Below are 23,765 nucleotides of genomic sequence, written 5' to 3' on the forward strand. Positions count from 1 at the left end.
GCTAATACCATGGCCACAGGTTTGCCCGGTGGGGACTGACTCACAACCACTTGCTACTTTGGTTAGCAGCAGAGCTCTGCCCCATCAGCTTGTGGTAACATTCTGCTGCCCCCACCTCACACACATGCACAAATATAGGCGCACAACTGTAATTCATTCACACACATAAAACACACACACAAACATTCAGTGACCGGCCACATAATAAAAATACACACTCACGCTGCCCTCCACCCTCACACACATACACTGTTAGAAACACATTTGCACATGGGCGCACAAACAGAGCGTCACTGTAATGTTTAAAACAGGATAAAAGCAGTTTCCAGAGAAAGGGTGGTTCCCTGAGCCGTACATGCATGCCCATTTCTGGGCCCATTGACTTTGTGCTGTTCATGGGGAAAATGATGATGATGATGGGGCTTGTACTGGTTGTCACCCCCCGCTGGGTCTGGCACTGCCAAGGCTTCGGCCATAATGACAGCCAATTACACAAGTCATGGAACTGTGGCAATCAAGCCTCTCTGTTTTCTTTGTGCAATGAACCAAAGATGATAACGGAAATCAGATTTATTTTTTTTAGCTCTTAAATACTCACATGGAGCATTTAATCTCCCACATGCTTATCCAATCCAAATCAACTCATAGGATGTGTGATGATTCTCTACGTCGAAAAACAAACAAAAAATCAAAGCTATTCACTCCAAATGGATGTTATGCTACAACCATAGTAAAACATATCCACAGGTTAAAATGTATCTATGTAAAATGCATGATAAATAGAGAATGCATTATTACTGTTGCTTTAAAGTGTCACTAATCAATCATTGAAATGTTTTGGAGAAAAAAAAAAAATATATATATAACCACAATCAGGAAACTCATATTTTAACAACAATGCTCAGTTGTATTGGGTAAATCCAGTGTGTGCAACATAATTTTACTCCTGCATCCTCAGGAACTAAAGACCCTGTTTCACTGAACAAATGTGCGTTTGATGACATTTAGAGGAGGAAAAAGCACCCACAACAGCAGCAAAAAGTCCTGAAGAGGCTGGCTCCAGAGTCCTGACAGCCCTCCAGGAGGAACCACCCTGGGATAGCCTCGCTAGCTGCCAGTGGAAAATTGGAGTGACCAGAAAAACCTCAATGAACTTGGAAACATCCAGGAGAGAAGAATGGGGGAATATTAAACCAGATGTCTAATGGAGTTTAGTGGCAAGTGTCTGCTACACCAGCCAAGAAAGTAGGCAAGAGGAAGATCAGCTCTGCTTCACTCTAAACAGGTACAAGAGCTCATAAACAAGTAGGAAATATCCTGTTATATGTCTGTGTCAGGAGCTAAAACCAGAAATGTACTGAGAGCTACTGACGCTTTGGCCTTCACATTCACTGACCGCACCTCTTTGGACACCGGCCCCTGCTGCGATGTCCGTCATGTCCGTTGACCATCTGCCAGAACTGAGACACAAAAAGAAATCTCTGGATGTAGCGGCTCGCCGCTAAAATGGCAATCTGTGTTTAGGGACAGAGGCTCGGCACCGCCAGCCAAGATTCACATGACACAGCACGGGAGATTTACGACTGCCGATACTACACAGGCCGTGCTAGTGTAGTGCAGGCTGGCTGATGTAGTAACACTGCCGCTGACCTCAACAGGCCTCGCTTTCTTCAGATCACAAGCCGTGGTTAGGCTATGTTGCTGACAGGAGAGGAAAGGGAAAAGATATAGTGAAGGGACTTGGACTCAGACAAAGGACTGGCTGTGGAGGCCACAGCTGTGTCCAAAAACCAGCCCAAGGTCAGTTTTGTTGTGTGTCTAACCCATCATAAAATACATGTTTGCAGTATACTGAGGAAATCTGTTTCTAGCCAGACAAATGGACCAAAAAAAAGCCTTACTACAGTACATGTTTACACTTTACCTTCTAAATAATACCACTTGCATTCGTGTGTTACTATTGTGACGAACCTAAGTTGTGCAGAGTGGCTGGTACATATTGTATGTTGTGCTTGTGAAGCCCCCCCCCCCCCCCCCCCCCCCCCCCCATGTTTAGAGTCTGGCACTAAAAAGCAACTGATAAAAACAAACAACTTTCTTATTTCCTCCTTCCTTCTTGGCCATAAAATCTGACCTTTCATGTTGCACAAACATATAAACAGGTGTGGAGACCAAGCAAGCTGCAGTGAAACACAGACATACAGCTGTCAGAGCACCACGGTGCAGATACGACTGGATTACTGCAAAGGTGAGGAGGACCAGATACAGTGAGAGGATAGGAGAAGACATTCAGCAGATGAAAAGGGCCAGAGAGAAGTAGTTTAGGCTGGAATACTGGTGGGGGTCTTATCAAACAACAGAAAAACACACACACATGCACACACACACACACACACACACACACACACACACACACACACAGAGACCGGCAGAGTCCAGCAGTGCAGCTGAATTGCCTCTCCACACAAGATAAAGCCAGTTGGTGGTGGAGCAGCGAAGGGGAAAGCTTTTTAAAGTCCCCTCATCCCGGACATGCACTCACAGCCCGGGGACACGGGAAGGTTCGATTGCATAAGAAATGACATCTGAACAACACAGTGATACACTTGAGTTTAAAGCTTCATATCCACAAGAACATCCTGTCACAGACAAATGGCACCACAGTGAACAAAGGGAAAAGTGTCACCTGCTGGTGGCCAGGAGTCTTTACACTTACGGCGAGGATGACTGACAAACAGGACATGAAACAGTTTTGTTTTTCTAAAAGACATGGCAGTTGAGTAAGGCAATTACCAGCCAACTGGAAATGGAGATAACTGGAGTAGTCCCATGTACATCAACTTACTTGAAATAATATCCCATTGGGGACTTCCTTGGCTCGAGGATTTTAATTTTAGTGGAACTGCAGCAAGGCAGAGGAAAAAAATAGGAAACTTCCTGTCTTCATTTAGACACGCAACTTTATACAGTGAATTCATATTATGAAGCAGACAACCAAAACCCTTTTTAAAAAAGTGAATCAAATGGAAATATGTTTGTTTTAAACACTGGTTGTAAGAATAAGTTAACATACACTACATTTTAAAAAAAAAAAAAATAAAAAAAAAAAGTGATTTTACTACACTGATAAAGCTATGACACCAAAAACATTGGAAATAGACTCTAACCGAAGCCATGCCGGTGCAGGAAATGTGTCTCCAGGGCCCCATGGAAGGGGAAGAAAGTTGGGAGGAAAACCCCTAGCTTTGTATACCAATCACTGAACTGACTAATGCGCTCTCTACTACTGTTTTCCGTTCCGCTTTATGTACCGTTGCTATGAACATATGCTCCCAGAAAATTATAGACAAAGTTGTGGTCCGTGAGGTTTGCAGCTCGAGGAATTAGCACAGCCGTGTTCCTGTACAATAAAATAATATTGTTTTACCAGAACTAGGCTCCACATTCTCAGAGAACTCACATCATGTATCTGGGGAAGTGACACGCTTTGGCACAGCAGCTCACTGTAGGTTCCTGAAGTTTGATTCATATAATAAGGAGGGCTTAGAGCAGTAAAGCTAAAACAATTATGCAAGTGTTTAACGTTGCCGGTACGGTATTAAATGCTGAGAATTTAAGTAAGCTGCCTCCCAGGCATAGAAAATTGTTCTGGCAGAAAACATTTCAAAAGCATCCTTTTTCTTCTCTGATCTCCCCGAGGTGGAGATAAAGCTTTTTGACTGAATACCCAGACTTGCTAAAACAAGCACAAATCCTTCTTCCCACCCTTTCATCCTAATAATGACACCGAATCAGGACCTCACCTGTTCGCATCTCAAAATGTAGGCCTCTATGTGCCCTACATGGTAATCATCAGGTTCATGTGAGGACAGTGTTGAGGATTTTCCTCAATTTCAATCCCATTTGACTTTGTTTGAAACATATTTACAGAGATATATATCAATCCCACATCACATCATTGAAGATATCATTATCATCATCATCACTATAATCAGCGAGTCAAATATGCCACTGATGACACGTTTCCTTTCTCATTACAAAAGAAACTTAACATTTCCATATTTACTGATATTCATCACACCCTCAAATAAAGCCCCAGGTTTCTTCCTCTCCCTCCTACCACAGTCTCTTTGCCTCAAACCCACAAACTCTCCTTCCCTCTGTGCTCTCACCTAAGTGGGCCAGTAGCGGTGTGATTGTTGGCACATGTAAATGTCCAGTGGCGGCCCTGCATGTAGAGAATACAGTGATCGGCCTGGGATTGTGCGGAACAAAGCGCGCTGTGAGATTACAGTTGATCCTCTCGCATCCTGTTTCCTCCTGCGTCTAGCGGCACTGGCAGACACAGACAGACGCAGGCAGATCCCACCGATAGCACAGCGCTTGCAGGGAGGGGCAAACAACACACACTCACACACTCACACACTCACAGGGGCCCGAGGGCCAGGAGCCCAGAACGACCCCGGGCCAAGTCAGCAGACAGACAGTGGGTGGGCAGGAGAGAGAGAGAGAGAGAGAGAGAGAGAGAGAGAGAGAGAGAGAAGGACCCCAGCTACCCGACACGCCCACACAGTCTGAGAGAGAGACAGAGCTGATGAATGAACAAGCACAGGGGCCTGGCAGTGATAGTGCTCTTTGGTTGTGTAGGACGAGAGGCCCCACCCTAGATACAGACACATGTTGTGGGCAGGGGATGTGAGGCGAAACATTGGGAGAGAAAGAGTAAGAGATGACCTTTACTGAGCCATGATGACCACAGCCCACACACTGTCGAACAACAAAGCATCAGACTCCCCTATCTGACAAAGCTAGGGGAACGATCCTACACACACACACACACACATATACAGTATATATATATATATGAGTGCTCTGTTTTCTCTGGACTCACATGGAGGAGGGCAGAGAGGATTACTGCTACCCACATGATGATGGGCTGAAAAATAGACCTTTTATCTACCACCGTTCCACCATAACACAATGCACGCGTCATTTCCACGCTGTTATCCGCACGGTGTCAAGTACTTGGCTGCCTGGGAGCGAATCTGCAGTTTTGCTGGCAGCTCCCGATGCATCAGAGATATTTTATCAGCGATAGCAGCCTTGATTATACCATCGTTTTATGATAAGAGCTAATGTTTTTTTTGTATCTATACAGGATTACAGAATAGGATGAGTGATTACATACCTGAGACGATAACCACAATTTGCCTGAAGGGTGTAAAAACCAACAAGAAACTAATCCCATTAAGGGAGAAGCCCCGGCGGCAGTGAGATGATTGATGGTGTTTTGGGAGAGTTCAGCAGTGTCAGAGTATCCACTTGTGTGCTCTCGGAAAAACCCCAGTTTTGAAGAATTACTTTTTGGGCATAACAATCATTGCCTACTGACTAATGTCAAGCAGGGTAACGTTGCGTTTTTTTGTTTTGTTTGTTTTTCAAGCAAGAATTTACCAGTGAAGTCTATGATATGCTTTAAAATACAAGAAGTTCATTTATAGAATCATGTCATTTCTTTTTTAGATTTTAAATAATCATGGGGTTAACGATGTCGATAGCTAAAATTACACTCCGTGACTGACTTATCTGCTTTCAAGGAAAGAATGTTTATCCTGTAGCAGATATTCAACTTAAATGTGTATTTTTACGATGGCATGATTAAGAATAAGTTAGTTGAAAATGTATATTTCATCCTGCATTTCCTCTTTGTCAAAATGAGGAAAGAAAGCATGAACAGAACCGCACAGTCATTTGACCAGACTCTCTCGTCCGTTCATTATTAGCCTTAGGCTTAATGTGATGTTGCACTTGCATTCTGTGGGGATATCATTTCACCACAAATGACCATCAACTGATTCCGAGAAGGGGAAGGAGCTCTTACATAATTTGCAAGTATTTTTTTGTCCTCAAACCAGGAACTTGTAGTGCAGTGCATGAGCGGAGAAATGCCAGACATCAGCAAATTGATGACTATTTCTAGTCTTCAACAACAAACAAACTATTATTAATTGACTTTAACTTTTTCATTCAACCTGATTCTTTCATTTTTTTTTTTTTATACATTTATTCTGAAACACCAAAGATCTCTCTTCGATACTGTTCTGGAAACTTTTATTGACACTACAATTCTCAAAGTCACAACTCTGTCTTATGATTTTTTTTTAAATATGTAATAATATTAAATATATTATATATATATGTATATATATACATATATAATAATAATAATAAGTATTATTATTATTATGTCAAAAATGCACTATGCGCATATTTTCCGTGCAGAACAGAAGAAAAAGATCATATAAATAAAATCAACTGCTTCTATTGTTTCTGACACACTACAACCTTCAAACACAGAATTCAGGTTTTATAAAAGCGTATGCTATAAACCAAAAATCCCCAAACTTCTATCAACCACATCCTCTTAGCACATACTTATCCTCCTCCACTCTTTAAACTGGGAATATAAAAAACCCCTCAGCACTGAGCTATGTCTGGCTCTATCTGTCTGGAGTGACCTTTCCCCTCCTCTGAGAGAGAGCGCTGCTCGAAGGAGTCCTGCATCTCCAGCTCCTGATCAACTGCACGCCTGTTCTTCCTTCCACACAAGTGGTTTTCGAGCAACCTGCTGACTTATACATGCTTTATGTGTCTCCATGCTGCTTTGGGCCTTGTATAGCAGCCCTGTATAGTCCTGGCAGGTGGATTCACCCCACACTCAGCTTCCGAGGGGGAAATGAGGAAAGAGAGAGGAAGGGACTAGCCGGAAGGTGATACTATAAAGGAGGATGGGAGAAAAAAAACACACCCTCCCTTTAGCCTGAGCCTCCATATTTTACCATACGTCCATTTGTTTTTGGTAACCCACTGCTTGGGGCAACAACTCTGGGTCTATCTGACAGAAACGAGTGAGAGAGACATAAAAAAAAGAGTACATTTGAGGAAAAAGCAAATGGGAGAGAGGTATAATATAGGTCACATGGGAAAACACTTCCTAAAAGGCATCACAGCAACATTAATACATACAATGTTTTACCCTATCTAACCATGTTGATATTTTCCTTTTGAGAGAGCAGATAAATCCAAATCTTAGTTTTGGTCAACAAAATAAAAACTGAGCGGTATTCCCTCTGCAGCAAAAGGCTCACCTGCTGAAGTGCTGCATCTATTCTTGTGCAATGAGCCAGAGGCAGCGCGATTGAACTTTTGTAATGTTTCACTGCCAGCACAACAAGAAACCTCTTTCAGATGAAAAGCATGAATCAGGACGGTGACAAACTGGCTGGAAAGTCAAACAGAGAGTAACCAGAGCAGGCCGTTTTATGACAAGGAGGCCAGTGTTGGCCTTTGATGCTGAGTGTAGCCGTTGAAAGGTGTCCATTTTCAAGCTCTAATCGCTGACTTCAAGTGCATCGCAATTTTAACAGAGCTGTAATGTGTTCACAGGCAGGTCTTTTAAGTGAAGTGCATCTCTATTACAGGTGGTTAGCCAGAGGGAATGTGTGATTGCACACAGAATGAGGCTTTCCCAAGTCAAAACACGTCATTAAAAGACAAAAAGTGCAAATACACTAGAATGGAGGCACCGATAACCGAAAACTCAATCTACCACAGTTGAGAAGTAGCAAAAGCAAAATAAAGCAAGCTCATACTGTATAGTTGAAGTGTGGGGCAAAGCTCAATTGCAGGATCTAAAACAAGCTATTATGTGAGATGTGTAACAAAATCCACACATCGATGCACTTCACGCGTGGGTGAACACGCTTCAAAATGCACAATAATGTGGCATCAACAAATCACAGCCATGGGATCAGTCCTGACAGGAGTATTTAAAATAAATGACTCATCAGGAAGCCAGGCCAAAGATTATGATTGAAGGGTAGACCGCATTTGCCAATCTTGTCCTGAAATCCTGCTCCTTTCCTCCTGACTCGCTGATGGATCTGCCTCTAATTTTATTATTACTTCTTAATAGACTAGCAACAAGTCACTCAATAACAGCCACTTCTGTTAGCACAGGATAATTCATTCCACATTTTTTACAGACGGAAGGTACCAACTCATGCCAACGCTGCAGAAGGGCACAAGGGGAAGAATGCTAAATCTGCTTTTGCAGAGGAAACAGAGACGCGCTTAAATTGCCAGTTTCAAGTCTCAGTGCGAGTTTATGGTGTTGTTCTCCAATTTGTCTGTTAGAGCATAATAAGGGAGCCAACACTCTTTTTGCAAAACAGGGAAACTGTTGAGCGACAGAGCTGCCACAGTAATAGGAACGCTTACATTTTTTACATCATCTATCCTCAAGTCTTGCACTCAGCAAAGTGTTAGGCAGCAGAGGTGTCAGCAGAAGCAATCCACTAAACTGAGTATACTTTTGTGTTTACATTAGGAGAGTGAAATAAATATCAAATGACTAATCTTTGAAAGTGAATTACCTCTGCCGAATGAAGATATCTCGAGCTCTGTAATGCTCAATAACCCGACTATTAATGTGTACTCTCTTGGAAAGCAAATGTAATACCATGGAGCAGCTCCAGAACAGAGAGGCTGCCTCCAAGAGCAGGCAGCACAGAGAGAATGCATTAGACTTGCGGTCGGCTGATCTTTAGTTCTTGAAAAAATGCCGACATCTCCTCCCTCCGGTCCAAAACTAAGACTGGATCACAGAGCAGGGGGAAAGGTTTAGTGTTCATAATTTGGGGGGATTTGAATGAAAAACTTAAATGGGAGCGGAACGTGAACAGCTTTTCCCCTGTACTTGATTATGATGATGTGGGAATTTGCAGATTCAAAGAAGGGATTGGAACATTTTGTTGAAGGGGTGTATTCCATGATTTCATATGCCATGCTAAAGAATTTCCATAATACACACAGACATGGTTAGAAAACATGGTTACATCTTCAATCATGAGCAACAAACAGTGGAAACTATCCTAACTGAGAATGCCGTATGTGTGTAAACTGATGGTAGCTTGAAATTAAGGTGTTGAGACAAAATGCAAACAACCAATTTTCCATAGTATCTAAATGGCAGGGGAGTTGTGCAGTAGCTGTGGTGTCTGTGGTCTCCCACGTTGACCTAGTGGGACACTGCTGCACTGAACCAGCACCGTCAGATCAGTGGAGCAGAGGAGCACTTGATCTCACTGCCTCCAAAATGCAACAGCTAATCACCTAACTTTATCTAGCAGTATCTCTTGTCACAAGTGTATTCATTTTATAAAAAAAATAATGATGGACAGCCGCGACCCTACTCCTCATTCATAAACCCTTCTGTTCAGTTCCAGCCTGAATTCTCCCAATAACCTGGTTCCTTGTTAGCATGTAAAATATAAGAAGAAATTCAGTATCAGTAAAGTCTCCTGATTGTGATCGTAGGTTAAATCATGTTCCCTGTGACACCGAAACGTTAAGAGCACAGCGGTACTCATTCATGCTTATGAGGATTCTGTGCTCTGCGACTGTGCTCCAACACAAGCCAACAGATCATCTTAGAGAGAGTCAGGTGGAAAAGCTTGTTGATCCCATCGATCGTGTCTGGTAAGCAAATATAGTGATATCAGGTGGTGCAGCTGGTACAAGGCTCATCTCAACCGGGTAGCACCTCTGTAAGATCAAGGTACAATATATACCACCCTTAAAGGTGAGAGCACCGATCCGAATAGACACGTGAGTACGTCCCCTGTGTTACTTTGGTTGTGTTAGCTTGCAGGTGAACAATGCAGATTATTATAATGGACATTTCAGGTGCTTTCATCTTTCCCTCTTCCAATACAGTAGATTCGATCATGAACATCCATATAGCAATTTGTTGAATCATCCAATTGCTCAGACCCATATATTCATGCAGTCTGGCTACGTTCCATAGGGAATCATTTTCAGCAGTTGCATCCTAATGGGCATAGAACTCGGGTTAATTTGGAGCAGCCTTTAAGTGATAAGCACTGACCACCATCTGTGCCAAAACTCTACTACTGCTGCAACTACATTTAGAAAAAAAGAGCTGACTTCAACGTCATCACAATTAGCCACCAACACAGGTCACTGACTGGTCCGCCCGTCAGAGCGTCAGTGCAAACGTTAATGCCACCGGGGTTTCCAGACTATACTCACAGTTTAGAAAATGAAGCTGTGAGTGATAGTCTGGCGAAACCAGGATAAGCACAGTGGGCAAAAGAAAAAGAAAAACAGATCTTTGGGTGATCACAAAAGCTACGTAGTTACTTGGATGTCTGAATCTGTGTGATGTCACTTTAAATATTCAGTCAAGTCCTAAAGCATAGGGTTGTGATCAATTGGCAGTTATCAGCAATCCATTTTACCACATTAAAAGTGCAATATTTAATCAATCAATGAAGAAATAACAATTAAACTTCCCTTCCTCTGTAGTATTAGTGGTTCCTTCTAAATCCATGAATCCACATCCTGATCACAAAGTGCGCAAGCATCTCTTTAGACAACCCAACACAACAAAGAGCCATGGGTTCCTCCAAATACGTCAGCGCTGTCAAGAGGCACAAGCGATGCAACATTTTCTCCCTGCAGCAGCTGAGTAGGAGCGGGAGAACCCGACGCTGCCATCGTTCTCAAAGGGGACAGATGTCAGAGTAAGAATTTATTTAGAGGAGAAGAGGAGGCAAAATTTCTCAGCGTTCACAAACGATCAAGTGCAGAGATAGAGTGAGAGGATGGGGTTTCACAATACTGACATATAGACATTTTGTAGTCTACAACAGTAAATTATTAGAGCAATGTTAAGTTCTCCTGCCAGATGTGTTTTATCAAACTGTAATTTCTTAATCTGTACAAGTCAGCACTCTATTTACTGCATGTTAACTTTGTGTGTGGCTTAAATATAACAACTAAGGGGCCAATTTGTGGTGATTATCTCCTAGAACAGAAATAAGGAAAAATAAGATGAAAAATACATCTTTGTTGGCTGGTTATTATCATTATTCATTAAAATCAGAAATCTGAAAATGTCTTTGTAAATCTGTCTTGGGTACCCTAACTGAAATCGAGTTCCCTGTTGGTCTGAAGGAAGACGTCATTGTTGGGATACTTTATGGAGACAGCCCCCAAGTCCCGTCATTATTGGACAATCATGGCAGGCCGAGCAGTCATCGCTCTCTGACCATAACTGGACACCAACAGTGATGTACTCAGTGCGGGAACATGAAGCATTTGTTTGTGCAGCTCTGCTATGGAAACCAAACAAAAAGAAGGAAAAGCGAGCAAGAAAATTCAAATGGCGCCAGTCAGTGACGGTCAGTGGACGAAACTCCATAGGGTTAAATGGCTTCAATCTGACAGAGCATATGCAGTAAATGTGGCTTTGCTTGTCAATCAAATACACAAAATTTTTTGAAAATGGTCAGAAAGCCTTTGGAGAGCAAGAACTGTGTGCATCACAATGACTAAATGTATATTTTTTTACAGTTTACTCAAGGTAAACAGTGTAATCCATTCCACAAAAATGCAGAGGAGACGCACAGATGCCTCCGATGAACCACTGCCGAATATCAAAAGGAAGTGAACAGCGGATGTTAAGTGTTGAGGAAAACAACATAAACTCCATTACAAAAGAAAGCGCCACATTCACAACAAAGAAAAAAAATGCTTTTGTAGAGGGAGCTGGAGCTAATTCAGCTACTCCTTAGGAGGAGTGATTGTTAACAGAGCCCCTGGATTAAATGCACAGCCCAACCGCAACATAATGGCAACAAAGCATCTTCTAAATGAAAGGAAATGTATAAAAGTCCCTGTAAAACAAAAGCGACGCAAAGGAGATTTACAGAAAGCCAAGTTTCTCAAAGAAAAGCATCGTAAATGTAAATGTTTGCCCGCTTTAGGCCTTTTTTTTCATGTATGTGCACACTCTCATGAACCAGCCAGACATGGACACAACCAATTTAGCCCGATGAACAACAGATGTGTCCATCTATTTTGGTTCGACATGAGTTCTCTGCAATAACACCATTAGTTGTCTCCTCATTTGCGATATCATTTTTCAACCATACGTTTTCCCCATTAGGGCTTCAGTACTTTTCGGTAGCGATTCCATAACTTTGATGACCAGCAACGGTCAGCACGCTGCTAACTGACAGGCTCAGTGCAGAACCTACATCAACAGAAACCAGTGTGCACTGGAGAAATACAACATTGTCAATTGAAATGAGGACAACTAAGATGGGGTGGAATCAGCAGTACGTGAAATCCTCTTGAGTAATGTCAACGTGAACTGTTATACAATAGAGTCAAGAAGGGCTGTGTGTTGCTGGTTTGAGTTTTAACTGTGTGATGTGTGCAGCTTGGGTTTGGCTTGTGAAGAGCCATATTTCATGGGGTTCAGAGGGTCGGGGGCTGGTACCACATTGTTGATACTCTTCTGGTACCGTTTCATAAAACTGAGACAATAAGATGGCTCGAGACATGCGTTATGTAACTTATTTTTCCTTTTCAAATAATAAAGTCTCTGGTATTATCACTGTCAACTACATTTTCATTACCAAATGAATACCAGCAATCACAGGCTGCAGAAGAAGAGTTCTCTACCCTCTGCTTAACATCACACATACACGCAACATCCAAGCTGCAATCCCTTTGTGGAATGTGTTTTCAGTGTTCAGCTATTCATGTAAAGATCTGCTGTGAGAGCTGCACACACAAACACACACTTCTGAAATCTATCACTGATCTCACTAACAAGCAATGTCCTTCTTCCTTACAAAACAACAAATGTATTGCTTATTTTATATTTTAAACTCTATTTGTGTTTAATTTTATGCATTTCATCTGTTCTCATGCATCTAATCTCTTCTTATGCATCTAATTTATTTTCTATATTTTTAAGTGTTCCTTTATATCTGTTTTTATGTCAAACACTGCATTTAATTATCTTCCTGTAAAGCACTTGGTGCTGCATTTCTTGTATGAAAGGTGCGATACAAATTTAGATTATTATTATTATTATTATTATTATTAATAAAATATTCCTACCCTTGACCCCATCAACCTTGATATTCCCCTAAATTAGCCCCTAAGTAGCTTCAACATAACAAAAACATGATTCCATACTGTACAATGTCTCAGGTGATTTCTATTACAGTGTTAGTTTATGGCAATATTTCTCAAAGTGTGGCTGTATTCATAATTAAAGCTGCAACACCAAATGTATAATCATTATCAGTGAATGCACCTTTAATTGTGATTGACATTTTTGATATTTTGGGAAGCTTTGGGGTCTTCATTGACAAATAAAATAACATTATAGGAGTAAATACAGCTTAAAAGCAGCAAACTGCCAGAGGACCCCGCAGCCAGAGGCTCTTAACACTCAGGACATTCAGTGCGTTGCTATTTGCAGCTGTAATTAAAATGTATTTGGAGTTTAGGTTTCTAATGTTTGAGCTTCTAATGTAGAATTTCAGTTAAGCTGTACCATGTATTATTGAGTATTTTTGTTGCTTCTTTTTGTGTAAAAATCTACGCAAATATGCACATTTTAATATCTTGACTATTTCAGTATATGTCTTGCTCACATGAAGCTGTGTTTATTTAAATGATCACAATCTAACTGACGGAAATATGGGGATACAGGCCTCGCCTCGAATCTGGCCTCTTCCAAGAGTTTTATCAAAACTCTGCAGCATATATTTGGTATTACCTACCCACTAGAATCTCATGCAGGTTAGAAGAAGTAAACCCTAAACTAAAGCGGAAAACTAACCTTACAATGTGCATAAACCTTAATTCAACCCCAGTTCCAATGGTTTGAAACTGAAAGAAACTTGCTCATTAAAGAAGCAAGTAGTGGCAAAAATTACATCACTTTGCAAAAAATACACCGCTCCAACAGCAAAACCTCAAAAAGGTTCTCACGTGGACAGCCATGCAGCAGCACAGCAATACAGACACAAGCGCACACTGTGTCCTTTCCCTTTTGTGAAAGAAACCAGACTGACCTACTCGCAGCTCCTGACCGAAGACTGTCCTTTCTCCCAGCGCCGAACAGTTCCAGCGTCCATATCGGAACTGGTATTGACACTCATTGATGCCCATCTGGGCGCCTTCGCCCACAACAATGATGGCGTCTGGGCGGCTCTGGCAGATGGCCCGCTGGCGAGGTGCCAGCCCCGGAATCTTGTTGCAGATGATGTTGGCACCCAGAGCCACCACCGAGGACAGGGCCCTGCCAAAGTAAGAGAAACGCACCATCACACACACAGACATGGATTCATACACACACATCAACAGGAACACAGACACATGCACACAAAGATGCATGCATGGTTGCACACAAACACACACACAAACAAACTCAGTTAGAACATTGAGAGGATGGTCAGACTGACTCACTTATGTGAGACTCTCCAGAACAAGGTTTAATTCAACCAATGATTGATGCACATTCCGTAGTGAAGTGAAAGCTGCACTGTATGAAAGTATTGCTATTTAATGGATTAGAGGTAAATCAAAAACCTGAAAACTTAATCCAGCGTAAAACATTTTAAAGACGAGGAAACTTGCAAAAACAGCCCAGAGAGAGAAAACAAGATGCTGACTTGCCTACTGACAACACCATTCCACCCTGGGTTGGATGATGGGAGTGTGAGTAACAACTTGGGGTTTGTGTGTTAATTGTTAGGTAACATAGTGGTGTGAACAGTTTGCCAGAATGTAATATAAATACAGTATGTACACTTGCTCAGTGTCTTCACCCCAAATGTCACACAAAATATTATTTCTTGTGATTTCTGTAATTATGTGTTTGAAACGTCCTCAGGTTGTAAAGTGCTGCCTATAAATTTCATGAGACTGATTTTACTTTGGCCACATCCTCGGACTGGTTTGCATGGAAAATATGTCAAATTTTCAACACTGGTTTCCTTAACTCACTGGTATTAATCTGTTATGTAGTAAACGACACACCTCCTTCTCAGTTCTCAGAAAGACTTCAACACGTCTGATCGCTCCATGTGATAATATAAAAGCATATGTTGGAGATGGCTTTGCAACCGCTCAGAAAACCAAAACAGATTATGACCAAACAAAGCGCTGACTTTCTCCAAGATTCTGTTTATAGCCCTCAAAACCATGTAGATACATACTTTTCAAACATGTCAGGAACAGGGAGTCATAAATGAGCGTGGAGGCCAGCACCGCCTTTGAAGTATGACGTCGACCTCCAAAGGCTTGACCACAAACGGGGCAAACTAACGCAGGCAAGTTGTGTGTCAGCGAAAAGCAACGGCAGTGTATAAGGGGTGAAATGGAAGAATGGGTGAGGGGGAGAAAAAAACAGAGTCCTGTGGATGTACTGTAGATTCTAGTTCGCAGCACTGTTAGTAAGGGACCCCAGACTAAGAAAAAAATATTTGATCGCTGATTAGAAATCACTCTTATACAACTGTGTTCTCTTTTTTGTTTTTGCATGAACACAGAACAAAAAAAAAAAAAAAAAAAAAAAAATCCCAATTTCAAATAAATTCTAAGAGCAGCGAGACGAGTATCTGTTGCCAAACTGAGGACTGCACACATTCTCTTCGTCTTGCAGTCAGGGGAGCGCACTGAAGCAAAAAAGAAGGAGCATTGTGTATGCTATTGATTTTGCAAACCATGCTGTCAAAAGATAGCTAAGAACATTTATATAATTACAGTAAACATGTTAAGATGTGTATTTCGAAGTAAAAAGAGCATCATAAGCCAGATGGTGATTAGAAAAAGAGCATCATTCATTTTGGTCTGCAAAACATGTGTATCACTACACCAACAGCCAACTGAATGCCAACATCTAAAAATTTAAAAATTAAAATTAAATGTCCTTTAAGAAACAAGACATTCATCAGGTGCATTCCAGGTCCACAGGAAACACTCTGCAGCCCACTGCTGCTTTCAATCCCTCTTTTCTCTCTCTCTCTCTCTCTCTCTCTCTCTCTCTCTCTCTCTCTCTCTCTCTCTCTCTCTCTCTCTCTCTCTCTCGGCTCGAACTCCTCTGACCCTCCGTGACCCTCTGCTGTATATGCGGTTGTTCATGGCAACGTTGACATCCAGTCCTTACAAACCAAAAGGGGAGGCTCATTAGGACAAGTCATTTCCTACTGGAGAAATTCACTTTCTTGCATAATGAATGTTTGGGATGAATAGAGTTGGTTTGTTTGTATAAATCCAAAGGCAATAAAATTATATTTTAGCTGAAAATCCAATAAGACAGCACACTGATATTTCCAGGTGTGACAAGCAGAGCTCTCAATAGCCTCCTCTCGTGGCAGTTTGTCATGTCCTTCACCTGCTAATTCACAGACTCCCAGTCCTTCCACCGGCAACCCAAACCATCTGACAAGCACCAAACAGAGAATTCCACAGCTAAGCTTTTAAATCCCTGCATCATCAAAGTGCACAAATGTGATTCTGTTTGCTTAGCGTACACTCTGTGTATGCCAGGAGCTTGGGGATAGCTCCCCCACAGTCACACAGATAGGCCGTCCCATCAGATAGGCCGTCAACAGAAAGTCAGACGACACGCACAAAACGTCACAGACGTGGTCTGTTGAGCTGCCGCAGTTGTTTGTCAATGACTGTCAAGTTTATCCGAAACATGGGCGATGATTTCACGTTTTGTGTTTGGATACATGGTGCACATCGTGTGGTGTTTATTACTGACCATCTCGTGATTCTGACTTTGTGGTAACAACGTAGAGAGATGAGGATTTTTTTTTTTTTTGTGTGTGTTGCAAAGCAGCAGGTGGCACGAGGCTTGCACACGTAACGCACAGTCCATAAACAAGAAATTGAAGGTAAAGCTGAAACATTTAATGGCAACATTCGGGTGACATGTTCTTGTGCATTTGACCATAAATTTATTCCATTTTTTTTTAAGTTACAATAAGTGCGCACGAGGGTTTTTGGCGACTATGTTTTCACATTTAAACAAAGAGGTGATGCTTTTTTTTTATCATTAGTAATTACAGCATATTTTTGTGTTAATGTCTGTTAAATTAATCACAACACATGAAAAAGCCAGCTTCAAATGAAATGTCGGCCTTTGTGTGTGTGACTTGACACACAGACAAGAACTTTCATCTTTACCAATGTCAGTTGTGAAAAGCTTTCAGATTCCATCACTGCTCTGTGTGGCCTTGAGAGAAACTATATTCTACGTCATGGCATGCAGCGTGCTTACAGCCACCTACTCCATCACATGGAACACTTTGAATTTGACACACTATTAAGCTCCCGGGCTTGCATCTTCTACCGAGGAATGCACTCTCAAAAATGCCTGAGACGCAACTTAACTAAGTCAAGTGAATAAATACTTTTCCAAGAGCAGGAAAGTTTCTGTTATTTTAGGGCTGAATATGATTTTTCCTCTTTTGCTGTTCATTTAAAAAAAAAAAAAATTAACCGTAAGATGAGCGTAGGACTGAAGCTTTTTAATTGAAAACAAAATCCTATCTAAATCGGTTTTGTCTGCACCGGAGCACTGGTTAGGCCGGTGAGATATAAACAAAACAGATTATTACCTTTGGAATATAAAATATGAGATTCCTACACGCTTGAGTGTAAGGTGTGCAGTGGCCCCAAAGCTCTACATGGACAGACACTTTGGCTCACGGCTCATTTGATATATACACAGCTCTACAAATTTTGCAGTTTAACATGCCAAAACGTAATTTTTTTTGTAGTTTTGAGGGAAGGATATTATATTATTTTGAATCCATATTTAAATAGTCTCTTTATAACATATTCAGCGGTTAATGCTCAACAGAAAACATACTTAAATAATCAAAATAAACAATGCTATGTAGCTTTGATGTGCAAGCCATCACTATACTTAGTAGTGTAGCCCACTTTTAACTGAAAACCAAAAACCACATCTATTTCAGCATCAGGTTTGGGGTCTCCGGGCAGCAAAGGCAGGAGCGAGGGAGCATTGGTGAGTAATTATTTTGGAAACTTTCAGAAAGCCAGTGTTCTCCTGCAAGAGATTTCTCGTTTAATTCAAAGCCGCAATGCATTACAGTGTCAATCACGTGCATGTTGCAGAGAGATATTTTAAGATGTGGGTTAAAATGATAACATCGAGATGCACAGAATTAACGAGAGATGAGGTAATGCGCGGCGATAATCGTTCACACGCTCTGACAGGTTAACAGTTGCTGGCATGCGCAGAAAACGGCACATATTATTTTAAACCTTCCTCACAAGGAAAAAGGCAGAATTTCTGCATCCAATTGTCTTGAACATCTCTGCCACTCTGTGGCCAAAATGAATCCATGTAGCAGTTACCAAAAAAAAAGTGTTTTATTTTTCAGATTTTGTGAAAATGTTTAAACACAAACCACCGCTACTCACATGACGTGCTCATCCGCGTGGAAACGGCATATTACGAGCTTTTCAACTAATTAGTGCATTCCCACGTGGATCGTTTCCCGGCGATGTTTCCACTCATGAGTGTTCCCTGTTGCATTTTACGCGTGTATAACGTGAAAACTGTGTGATAAATGTGCGAGAATTTAATTGACGTTACTGCCTAACTTTTGTCACGCCTGCTCCCTGTACTATTTTAAAGTTTGGTTACACGTTACAAACAACTTAAACTGAATTTTCAGCCTGTGGATGCGCGAAGCTGAAACGAAATCATCTCATGAACTGCGTTAAATGGTTAGGGCAAAAAGGAAATATAGCCTTGTTGTCCAACAAGGAGGTTGTACGTGAGTAAAACCAAACCGTGCGTCTTCCCGTTGCTGAGGATGAGAGCGCGCGCTGTCGGAAGTTAATTAAGGCACCGTTAATTGGCTCAAACTTACAGGTAGCTGCCGCTCGTCAGGATCAGGAAGATCTGCGGATAGTAGACTGACAGCAGTACACTGCGCGACGAGAGGATGATCATGATGACATTGAGCAAATGGCCACGCTCGGATTGAGTGAGACGACGCGGACAGGATGAAAGAAAAACTCCCTTAATTCCCGGCTTAATGTCCCTTTCGCCCAAAATCAAAAAAGAACTTGCTGTGCGTCTCCTCGTCTTTGGTGCGGTGGCTCTACGCAGCTCCAAGCTCCCAGGGCCGTGTGTGCGCTGAGATTGGCTCTGTCATCTCTCAGCAGCGGAGGCTGTTACACAGTACTGTGGGTTCCCGAGCCGGAATGATGATGGTTTTAGGGATTTTGCATGGCAGAAAAGTGCCTCTCTCCACTCTCATGAGAGTCGTGCCTGCCATTGGGCAGGGAGAGACACTGCTATCCGCCCACTTTGCCACAACGGGACAATAGGGTGACACTGATCCGATCCCCGTTGGACGTGCAGGAGGTTTCATTCATCATCACCCCCCCCCACCCCCACCCCCCCACCCCCACTACCACCACCCAACCCAACATCCAGCTAAAAATAAACAAACATAGACGCAGGCTGCTTGAGCCTCACACCATCACAGCTCCATGTGCAAAAAAAAAAATCTGTACATTTCTTTGGCAGGATGTGTGATTTTTTTTTTAATCAACAAGTTGGTGTCAAATTAAAGCAGTGAATGTATGTATCGGTATGGATGTCTGGGTGAGCGCCCGTGTAAAGCCTCTACACTGTTGAGAATAATTTTACCTGCTATGACTTTCTTATAACATTCTTTAGACTTTTTTATATCCCACAGTAAGTGTTCCTGTAATATTTCCTTATAAACACAAATCTGATTGTGCTACTTAAATATCTGTTTCAGTGACCTTCTTAGTTTCTGTGGGAAAACATTAATATTCCTATTGAGGTCTGAAATATCTCTTCATGGCATTTAATGGCTGTCATCTTATAGTATTCGAACATTCATTTTGAGACCCTGCTGACAAAAAGAGTTGTTGGATAAAATCTGTAAAGGCATAAAACTAGGTGTTCCTCAAGATTGGATGTGAGCAGAGAAATAAAATAGGCTATTTGAAGAGATTTCTGTCGCCTCAGCATCGTGACTCTCACTCAACACCTGCAAGCTCCAGCTATTGTAAATGAAGAGGGTACCATGAAAGGTTTAAGCCGGAGTAAAGAGGATGGAAGGAATGAGCAACTGCTCGGGATTAGTAAACACGAAGATGGGTGACTTTTACCCCATAATGGAGTTACTGTCATGCGATAAGAGCATGTGGGGGACTTGAAGTCGGTTCTCACAGGGAGGGCTGACACTGCTCGTTTGATTCATTGTGTCTGCAGTAATCAATTCAACGGCCCTAAAGATGTATGTGCTTAATCAGTCTGTTTTTAGTCTAAAATATATGACTGATATTACCTTTTATTTCACTTAGGCTACTTCAAATTATTTCATGCGTAATTGGTTACAATTAATCCTGACAGCAAATGTAAAAACAAAGAACTCTTGATGAATAATTTGTTACAGGGAGAAAAGTAAAAAAACAAAAACAAAAACCACGTATTTTTATATTTATTAGGCGGGGTTACCCTCCACTGCATTGTAATTTATCAGGTAGTTGCATCAGAGGGCCCCTGATTATTTTAAGTTAAAGTTTAGGTTTCATCAGGGGCATCATCCAAATAACACGTCTTTATTTCCAGCTGACTGAACATTTCAAAGGAAGACAATATTTAATCACTAACTTACACGTTAAAAAAAAAAAAGGGACATACAAGATTCGATCCTTTGCAATGAGTCTAAAATGTGTCATATATGATCATGCTTGGGAGGCACTGCTGTGCAGGGAAGGTAGGAATAGACGTCCTTCTGTGTTCATGCATCAAGGTGAAGTATTGCAAAACAGGTAAAAACTCCGTCTGGGCAATGGAATGTGGAAATACAACTCAGTCTGCCGCTATTAATGAAGGTATGCAGGGGTGAGCTGGATCTGGAGCAGAGACAGCGGATCAAATGATCTTGTGCGACAAAAGGGGGAAGGAGTCTCATGAGGTGAACTAAATAACAAATGAATGCTGATCGATCCTACTGTCTGTTGGCATGAGACCTGATCTCACAACATATTCCACCGAGGCAGGCGTTTGGATGTAATGGTTAAAATATTTTATAAATACACCTGATGAAAACTTTTTTTTTTATCACAGTCTGAGGTGAGAGGGCAGAGGAAGCTTACGTCTCAAGTGTTTATTTGGCACAGTGTCGCAGTGGATTTCATATTCAGTTTTGCGCATGTGAAGAAAATGCGTGTAACGAGAGGTAATAAAAACTCACCCAAGTCTGAGGTATATGATGCCAAAACACAGGAACACGTAGAGACTCCGCTTTCGGAGGGGTTTGTGCATGATCGTTACCACTTTGTCCAGAGGCCATGCACTGTAACGTGAAGTGTCTACGCTTTTCGTTCACATTGGCAGCTTTCCTAACCCTTCCAGATGCGCGTAGACCGTCGATTTTTCGCGGCATCCAGCTGAAGCTCCGTAGAAATCTTCGACCGTGTGAAATCCATGGTCCACGTACAGGTGAGATGCTGATGACGACCTGAGAGGTGGCTAAGAACTCCAAAATGAAACTTGAGAGAGGGTCGGGCTTGAAAGGTGAATAAGTTCTTAGAGGAAGTGCCTCCTTTTCGTCCTTACTTTGACGGTAGAGCCTAATTAACAATTCCCATTTGCTGCGCCTTGAAGGTAGAAGAAAAAAAAACCTAGTCGCGCATACTGCAGTGCCCTACAAACCCCGTGGGTCTTTGCCATGTTCAAACCTCACATCTCTCCCTATTTCTGTTCTTTGAAGACATCCTAAACTCAGACCTTATGACTAACTAACAGCAGCCAGGTAGTCTAATACAGGTAACAAAAGGGCTGTGCGCCTCTTCCTCCTCCTCCTCCAGCATGGATAAGCAGGGAATGGGACGGGCTTCCAGACTGAGCTCAACACGTGTAGTTGTTGTACAGAAAACTAAAAGGCACCAAGTGAAATGGCCTTTTATAGGCCTGCAGCCCAGGCTATGGGTTGCAACATTGGGCATTGCCCCACCAGTGTGGGCTTCCAGGATGGGCTATACCACAACAGTAAAACCCATAAAATCAAACAGATGAGGGAAGGCTTTCCAGCTGTTTGACTACAAAATACCACTGCATGAGTAATAATGACTAATAATAATGATCTGGCATCCCGATAGATATGTCTCAGTGAGACTCTGTCAGTCACCATGATCAACAGTGCAATGCATGAGAAAACAACATAAACAAAACATCAATATTCCCATTTCTTGGGTTTGACTCAGGGTGATGTGAATTTTGAACAGATGTTTAGAATATGGAGTCAACTCCTGTGGGAGCGATTATATGACTAAGAAGACTCCCTCTGGTGGCAACAAGACACTGTTGAACTGATCTAACGTGCAGAGATGAACTTCTTCAGACTCATTTTTCAAGAATGAAATACAGTGTGGGCACTTCACACAACTGTTTAAAGTTTTAATCTGAATTAAGGAATAAGGAATCATTTTTCATCCTGACACTTAGAATCCATTTGATACATTGTAGTGAACTTTAAGTGTTTCATGCAGCAGCTTCACATTTAAATATAGTTGTGGGCCTTTCCATACATTTTACCAAATGAAAGGCAACTACATTTAATTTAAGGAAAATCACTGGTTTATCAATTCCTCTAAAGTTACAGAGTTAAAGGAGAGGAAGTCTTATTGTGTGAAGAATATCATAAATGTAAAGTGTTTTTGACATGGTAACATAAATATTTACTTCACCGTTGTTTTTTAATCAACACCACTTGATATTGTCGTGTTTGAATTCACACAAGGTGAGAAAATTTCACTAAAAGTGCCATTTTAACTCGGTACCTAATTATCACTGCCTCAATTTTTCCAATAAAATGTCTGCTAAATGTTTAGATTTAGATCTTTTGTTGTATGAAGAATATTAAAAAGGGCAATGTTATTTTGTTAGGGCTACTATGGCCATCAATTTTACCGATAGCAGCCAACTCAGTCTCACATCTAAATGTAAAATACATCGACATGCACATAAGGTGCCTTAGGTTTTGACACTCTGCCTTGCTAGTCAGAAATCTAAGGAACCCCTTGTTCTTCTTCTCTTAAAATGTTATGGTCTTAATACTGTTTCTTAAAAGAACACATAAACCATCAATTCAGTATATTTCCAAGAAACTACATGAAAAACGGCTAACGTGTTGTAATAATGATGGCATAAACTAAAATTACAGACATGAGCTATCTGAGCACAGAGACTGCCGGGCTGTTGTTCACCACGAGAAACAGACAAAACCGCAGAGACCTTTGTTTCAAGACATCCCTGCATTGTGGTTTTAAGGCCTTTTCCTTCAAAACATGCCCATCAAAATTCCAGATGGATTTTAGAAATAATGAAAGTCAACATGCAGGCCTAGGGTGACATAAAAAAGACATGTATTTGATGTCTACCCTGTAAAAGATGGTCTTGTTTGTCTTCAAATGTATATAACTCATAGGCCTGTTTAGTTTAATTAAAATGTTCAAAGGACCAAGTCTTTTTTTATTGAAGCAGGATCAAGACCAGGGACAGTGTGCGTCAGCGTTATTTGTCACCCGCCATTGTCATTACAGACATGTCACACACATCCACACTCGCGCGTGGTCGGCGAACACATCCGTGTGCACGCTAACACACATTATCTGTCTTCTCCGTGTCCACACATACAGTAAGCATGCATGCAGACCCACAAATCACATCATAGACACAAGCACTGCGGACACACACAGAGACTCGCTCACACACTGTAGCACTTGGGTGGTATGTGGAGGATCTTGTGACACACTGTTTATTTAACTTCAAAAAGCTG

At 41.6% G+C, this 23,765-nt stretch overlaps 1 protein-coding gene across 2 annotated transcripts in view; it reads right to left on the reverse strand.

Annotated features, from left to right (window-relative positions):
- Positions 1 to 21,775, reverse strand: part of wnt7bb (wingless-type MMTV integration site family, member 7Bb) — a 34,747-nt gene extending 12,972 nt beyond the window's left edge. The window contains exons 1-2 of one of the 2 annotated variants that reach the window (XM_069162821.1): positions 21,180 to 21,775; positions 13,965 to 14,191 (exon numbers count right to left, since the gene is read on the reverse strand). In XM_069162821.1, coding sequence (XP_069018922.1) covers positions 13,965 to 14,191; positions 21,180 to 21,250 — 298 coding nt within the window. In that variant the 5' untranslated portion in view covers positions 21,251 to 21,775. Of the gene's footprint in view, positions 1 to 13,964; positions 14,192 to 18,809; positions 19,180 to 21,179 lie in introns of those variants that run through there. The other variant, XM_069162820.1, reaches the window with a different exon arrangement.
- Between the last annotated feature and the right edge of the window lie 1,990 nt (positions 21,776 to 23,765).

The sequence above is a fragment of the Embiotoca jacksoni genome, unplaced genomic scaffold (genome assembly GCF_022577435.1).
Source record: "Embiotoca jacksoni isolate LCO1_2020_lvr unplaced genomic scaffold, fEmbJac1.0.p SCAF_3, whole genome shotgun sequence".
NCBI lineage: Eukaryota > Metazoa > Chordata > Actinopteri > Embiotocidae > Embiotoca > Embiotoca jacksoni.